Below are 7344 nucleotides of genomic sequence, written 5' to 3' on the forward strand. Positions count from 1 at the left end.
TATCTGTTGAACAGAATTTTTGAAAAATGGGTACTTACATTTCATATACTTTAATTTCATTTGCTTGATAATTTTTAGTATATATTACCAAATACTGGCCTGCAAACCAATGGAGAATGTTTTAAATAACAGTCCTTTACGAGAGATCGTTTGAGAAGCACTGACATGACAGATGTCTTAATGTTCAGCGGAGGGTGAAAAGGAATAAGGAGACAAATGTTATAAACTTTTCATACGATTTAGAAGGAACATACCTATCTTTGTGGATTTTAACACTTCCCTGGAGGGTATTTTCTTCTTTAATTCTTGTAAGGTTTCAATCAGATTCTCTTTGCTTTGATCTGGAAGCTCCAACATAGTTTTCCACCTTTTTATGTCTTCTACAACCACAACTCTCTGGGAAAAAGAAAAGTCATTTGGAAAATGGAACATTTTCATTAGACAGACATCTGCCTTCACCTGAGCTAATGGGGCTCCTATCGACATATGAATTATTGATTATGACCTGAATCACGGCAGTGTGTCTGATAGTCCCAAATGATGGGTAATTGCTTAAAAGCGGGTCCTGCTTACTGCAAATCAGGAAGAGAGTTGCATCTATTAGGAAAAGTGCAAGTTTTAATCTTCCTATGTCAGATACCATTGGGCACTTAGCAGTGAGAGGCAATAAGGATGAGAAGAAAAGAAAAATAATGCTGAGGTGAATCAACCCTATATTTCACTTGAGAGGGTCTTCATTCATAGGAAAGGACAGAGAGCAGAGAAGTATAAGACATATTTATTTTAGCAATAAAAAGCACACAGGACTGGCAAGTGGCATGATGGTTGGGGCACTTGATTCCCACATGGCCAATCACAGTTTGAGTCCCTGATCCCGTGGCTAGTCAAGATGGGCATGTGTGCATGCATGCCCAGGGTCCCAAGAAGAGAGTGGAGTAGGGATTGCAGTGTGGCCATCTCCCACTCCCGAGGGGGTGATTTCTCACATTCCCTCTCTCTGTCTCTTTCCAGTGAGCACATGTGCCCTATGGCAAAAACCTGAACAACAACAACAAAAAAATGCATACTTCAATAGCTCCCTCACTTCCTAGAGGGTAAAACTCAAACTCTCTCTTGTTCAAAGAATTTTTAAAACCTTAAACATTTAGAAAGGTACCGAGAGTAACTCACTATTTATAATTTTAAAAAAGTTAACATTATGCCATTTCACATAAAGTAAGAAAACAATATAAAGTTTAAGTCCCTTTATAACCTCCACTAAATTAGTTTTCTCTTTCCCTTTCTAAAAGAAACTACCATCTTTATGTTGCTATACATATTTCCATTAAGTGCAAAATATTAACAATTAAAGAATCTGGGTGAACAGGACAGGAACTTTGTTTGTATTTGTTGCAACTTTTTTATAGTTTTGAAGGGATTTCAACTAAGATTTTTTTTTTTTTTTTTGCTATAGTGTGCATGTGCTTGTGGTGGTGGTGGGGAGAAGTAGTGAGAAATCATCTCCCGGGGGAATGGTCACACCACAATCCCTTCTCCTCCATTCTCTCAGAATTTTGAATATGCACGCACACCGCCTGGTGTGTTTTTCAAGCCACTAGGTCTAGGACTCAAACCATGCAGTCAGCTGTGTGGGATCCAGTGGCCTTAACCACTATCCACTCAACTGAAAATTTTAAAAAGAGTACACTGGACACAAAAAGGTTTTATTATTATAAAAATATCTTTTCAAACATCTTTTCTTGGACTATTATTTCCCTGAGGATGTAGACACAGTTAGGGAACCAGAAGGGGGTATACTAGTCTTCTGGGATTCTAGCAAAGTTTCTTAAGCCATATGTTGGTATATTCACATTGTGAAAATCCCTCAAGATGTACACTTATGATTTGTGTACTTTTCTATATGATAGTTTGATTTTTCTTTTTCTTTTTCTTTTTTTTTTTTTTTTGAGAGGTTTTTGCTATAGGGCGTGTATGCTTGCCAGAAAGACAGAGGGAGACAGAGAGACAGAAAGTGAGTGAAAAATTGTCCCCCAGGAGGGATGACCACGCTGCAATCCCTTCTTGTCCATTTTCCTCTTGGGATCTTGGGCACGCACGCACACATGCCAGGCGTGAGTATAGGCCACTGGGTCTGGGACTCAAACCGCAGTCAACTACGTAAGAGTCCAGCAACAAAGCCATTACACCAGCTGCTGGTCCTGACCGTTTGATTTTTTTTAAAAAGTCTTTTCTGCCCATTGGCTGAGGTTTGCTTCCAGCCTAGAAGTTGGTGGGGGGAGGAGGGAAAGTTTGACTCTATTTCCCCATCTTTGTTTTTCCTCCCCAAGTTGCTTGTTGGCTTTGGTTTCTGACCCTTCCAGGTTCAAAGCTGAGAGGAGGAAAGGCAGAGAAAAGTATTTGTTGTGATACTATGCTAATCAGGTCTTATCACTCTCTGGACTTAGCAGATACTTAGAGCTGACACTTTTTCTCTTATAAAGTGTTTTTGTGGTTCTCTGGAGAGCTCCCATTATTGGGGTCTCACCTACAGTTCCCACAGTGTGGGCAATGCCTCTTCCAGGTGGCTCCTTACAGTCATGCCTTAAGTCCCCAGTTTTGGGCAACAATTTCACACTAACACTCTCTAGCAGTTCACTGCCCTTGTAAGAATCCTAGTGAACCCTGCCACTTCAATGCAAATCTAGACCAACAAGCATTTTCTCCAGCAACCGCTCACATTTTTGTCCTAAAAAATCCTGAGGGTAACTATCTTCCCAGTGACGCCACTTCTCCCTTTGGCATCAGCCAGCCACTCGATTGGTCTTTAGAGTTTCCCAGGCAGAGGTCCAATCTCTGCATCCACCAATTCTAGGGACTGAAGTCAAGTTCTCCGATGAAAATACAACCGCACTGTCACTTCATCCGAAGAAATTCTCTCTCCCTTCTTCCTTTAACTTCAACTTTTTTATTGCCTATGGCAGGTGATAGGTTCAGGATTCTAAAATTGGTCTACATGCACTGCCTTCACAAGACCTGTCTAGAATCCATGTGGGAACATCATTTGATATTTACTGCTTTGTCCTCAGCCTTTAGAGGCCTTAGCTAAAATTGAGGCAAAGTCCTTTTCTATGATGCTAACAATGTAAGATAGTACTATTAGTGTTACATGGTGTAAAAGTAATCAAATAAATAAAGCAAGCCAAATAAGAGGATATTTTCAATAGGAAGGGGGTATAAATACCATGTTTTTTTCATTCAATGTATTTTCTTCATTTACCCATACTGACACATGTAATCTCAGTTGATCTTTTAAGAGAGATTTTTGCTATAGGGCACATATACTTGCCAAAGAGACAGACAGCAGGAAATCACAACCCCTGCCACAATCTCTTCTCCATTCTCCTCTTGGGATTTTGGGCACACATGCACATGCACCTGGCTTGAGTTTTAAGCTGTCAGGCCTAGGACTCGAATCACAGTTGACGTGGCAGTCCAGTGATGTAACCATTACTCCATCTGCTGGTCTATTAAATACTGTTTTAAGAGTATTGAGTAGTACTCCATTATTTTTATGTATAAATGTCTGAATTTTGAAATCTGTTCCCCTAATGGATATTTAGGATTCCTTTCTCCCAGAATTTTCCTGTTATAAATATTGCTTCAGTGAACTTCTGCCTATGATAGTATTTTTGTATACTGTCTTCCATTTTTTTACTTTCAACTTTTCAGGGTCTTTATGTTTTAAATGGCTTATGACTACTTTGTTTTACCATCTTGCCCCAAATCCAATCTAAGAATCTCTTTTGATAGGCATGTTTAATCCGTTCCATTTGTATTTATGACGATTGCTGATGTAATCGGATCTGTTTCCTCTTTACTCTCCATCTTCCTGTATCTTCCATTCAACAGACTGAGTTTTCTTTACTCTTATTTTTTTCTTTAGTTGGGAAATTACACATTCTATTTCTAGCATCTTAGTTTTTACATCTCACAATTTTTAAGATGTGCACTCAATGAAATCTACATCACTATTCTCACAAGCCTCTACTTCAGAAATCCCTCTTACTTGGTTTTGTTGTCCTTTTTATCTTCTTTTTCTCATATTTCTGTCTCATTATTTCTCCGTGATACATTCTAAGTGATTTCCTCAGCTAGCTTTCAATCCACTATTTCTCTCTTTAGCCACGTTTATCCTGTTTGATGTGTTTCTACTTCAACAAGTACATTTTTTCATTGGGCGAGCTTTGTTTTCTTTTGCTTTTCCTCTCTGAATGAGCTTGTTCTCTTTTCATGTTCTTTTCTAGGGCTTCTAATCTTTAACTATAAGAACATTTTAAACATACTTAAGGTCTCTTTCAGTTTATTCTCTTATCTTAGCTTCTTGGGATAGAAATTTTATTATGTATACTTATCTGCTGATTTTCCCTCCCAGTAATTAATTTCTTTTTTTTTTTGAGAGAGAGATTTTTGCTATAGGGCACATGTGCTTGCCAGAGAGACATCCCAGACCCGATGGCTTGCTTTCTCGCTTTCCCTCTCTCCCTCTCTTTCTGTCTGGTCAAATTAAAAAATAATAATAACAAATGGAATTAAATAACTAATTCTTTTAAAAAATCTTAATTAATCTAAATACTTTCAATAGCAAGTGCAGCTGATATATACATATCAATGAACACATTTGACTTTAGACGTAAACCTTAGTGAGTAGAATGAACATACTGTGAAGTAGCACCTAGCTGGGGCTTACTGCAGTCATTAAATAGGTATTTTTTAAATGCATTTTTAATTTCAAGAAAAAGTTTTAGTTTTAATGGATCAAAATCAAAAAATGTTAAGAGAAATTTGCTTAGGACTTAAAGCCAGGAAAAAGGTTAGGATTCAGTTCAAACAGTAGGTAGATGAACCTATTAATAGTTCAGGAGAAGACAAAAATCCTTAAATGTGGAAAACAAACCACAGAAGAAAATCAGTAGAGTTTTAGTCAAAAGTCATAAAATTCTATTTCACCAGTTCAGTCTCATGTGATTAATCTCTCTTCTACTGAATTTGCAGTGTTACTGTGGTCTGATCTTTCCATTTAAATTCAGGAAGTTAACATTAAGCTCCGGACTTTTCCCTATTGTTAGGCTGGTCATACTCTTGGTTGTTTCTTGTACTTTCATTTCTGTGTGTCCAACTTTAGTTTTCCTGGCATAGCACTCCCTTCATAACTTCTCAGAGAGCTTGTCTGGTATTGGTAAATTCTTCCAGGTTTTTTTTATCTGAGAATGTTCTTGTCTTTTCTTTCTATATGAAGGATAATCTTGCCAGGCATAGTATTCTCAGTTGAAACTGTTTTTCACTTAACACTTTGAATATATTTTCTCATTCTTTCCTTGCTTGTATTGTTTCCGATGAGAGGTCCAATGTTAGCCTGATGAGATTTTTTTTCAAGGTAACTTGATGTTTCTCTCTTGCCAATGTTTAGTACCTTGTCTCTGTGGTTTTGATCAATCTGGCTATGATGTGCCTTGGAGAAAATCTTCTTGGATTAACTCTATGTAGGGTCCTTTGTATTTCTTAGGTCTGGATATCTGAATGCCTCTCTAGGTTTGGAAAGTTTTCTTCCAGTATTTCATGAAATGGATTATCAAAGCTCTTATTAGCTTCTTCACCTTCTGGGATACTGATTATCCAGAAGATTGGGTGTTTAATGGTATCTAATATTACTTGTATATTATTCCTATTTTTGGGGTTATTTTATCAGTCTTTTTGATGAAGTTTTCTAAGTCAGAGGTTCTATCTTCTACATCAATCTTCTGCCTGATCTAATTTGCTTTTAATACTTTCAAGGGAGGTTTTGATTTCCTGTATTACAGCCTTCATCTCTAACAATTCAGTTTGATTTTTTTTTTATGGTGTGTATTTCCTCTTTCAGATCATGCAAGAATTTCCTCTCCTCCTGGAACTCATTGTCTCTTTTCTACTGCATCTTCTAGAGTTTGTTGTCTCTTGCATCTCCGTTAGCTTTGTCACTATAAATATTCCAAATTCTTTATCTGACATTTCCACAAGTCCGCTTGCGTTGTCTGTGGAGGATGAGGAGTTATTCTTTTCCCTTAGGGGAGAGATTTTTTCTGGTTTCTCCTATTTCTTGTGCCTTGTGGTGGTTTCTGGTCATCCGATGGATTATATGTTTTTTTCCTAGTGTTTGGAGTTAAATCTGAGAATTCAGAAGTCTGCAGGAAGAGGTCATCTGCAATCTCTAAGCAGTACCATTTTTCTCTCTTTGAGCAGCAGATTCCATGGAAATTGAGGATTACTTTGACTCTCAAAGTATTCAGATATTTGGGTACTGTGCACCTAGTCCTGTCCAGAAACTCAGTATGCAGAGGTTGAGCAAAAAGTAGAGAAAGATAAAAGAAAAAAGGAAATGAAAACAGAGGGGAAAAAAGACAAAAACAATAAAAAAGAGAGGACAAAAAAATTTTAAGTAGAAAATGAAAACCGCATGGTGCCTTAGTGCCATGCAAAAAGGGCCTCTCAGAACTCAAATGTAGATGGCTGGTAATTGGCTTGTCATTGGGGGTGGGGGGTAGAGCTAAGAATTTGTAAGATAAAAGAGTGTCAGAGAGCTCAGAAGTTTAAAAGTAAAAAAATAATAAATAAACCAGAAAGACAGAGAGAATAAAGAGGGTGCTCTAATCTGGCTAGATCTTGGGGGCCGGAGGGTGAAGTCTGGGCAGAAAAATTTTCAGTTGTTCTAGTCCCCCAGCATGATTTTCAAGCCTCTGGGTCTGGAGCTCAAACCCTGGGCAGTCATGTGGACGTCTTTTTTTTTTTTTTAATCGCTATAGGGTATGTGTGCTCCCCAGAGAGAGTCAGAGTGGGGGTGGTGAAAGACAGCAAGAGTGTGAGAGAGTGTGAAAGAGTGCTCCAAGGGGGTGTGGTCATGACACACTCTGTTTTACTATATTTCTCCACTGCATTGAGATTTTTGAACATGCATGCACATGCGCCCAGAGTGCTTTTCTTTTCTTTTTTCTCTTTTCTTTCTTTTTTCTTTTAAGATTTTACTACAGGGTACATGTACTCACCAGAGAGAGACAGAAAGAGAGAAGAAAAGTAAGAAATCGCCTCCTGAGGGGGATGGCCACACTACAATCCCTTCTCCTACAATGTCCTCTTAGGATTTTTTTGGGGGGTATGCACGCACACATGCCCGGCGTGACTTTCTGCTGAGTTGAGATTCAAACTGTGCAGCCAGCCACATAGACTACAGTGCCTTAACCTCCACACCATTTGTTAGCCCTTCATTTTCTTTCTTTCTTTTTTTTTTTTTTTTTTTTTTTGGGAGGTTTTTTCTATAGGGCACATACGTTCCCC

The 7344-nt window shown here is 38.2% G+C and overlaps 1 protein-coding gene across 2 annotated transcripts in view; it reads right to left on the reverse strand.

Moving 5' to 3' along the window:
- Positions 1-254: 254 nt before the first annotated feature.
- The window catches only part of LOC102477426 (transcription elongation factor A N-terminal and central domain-containing protein 2), a gene marked incomplete at its 3' end in the record, with an annotated part of 17570 nt that continues 10480 nt past the window's right edge, over positions 255-7344 (reverse strand). For both annotated transcript variants that reach the window (XM_027772218.1, XM_027772217.1), the window contains 1 exon segment: positions 255-396. In XM_027772218.1, coding sequence (XP_027628019.1) covers positions 255-396 — 142 coding nt within the window.

This window comes from Tupaia chinensis, unplaced genomic scaffold (assembly GCF_000334495.1).
Source record: "Tupaia chinensis unplaced genomic scaffold, TupChi_1.0 Scaffold000259_1, whole genome shotgun sequence".
In the NCBI taxonomy this organism is placed as follows: Eukaryota; Metazoa; Chordata; class Mammalia; order Scandentia; family Tupaiidae; genus Tupaia; species Tupaia belangeri.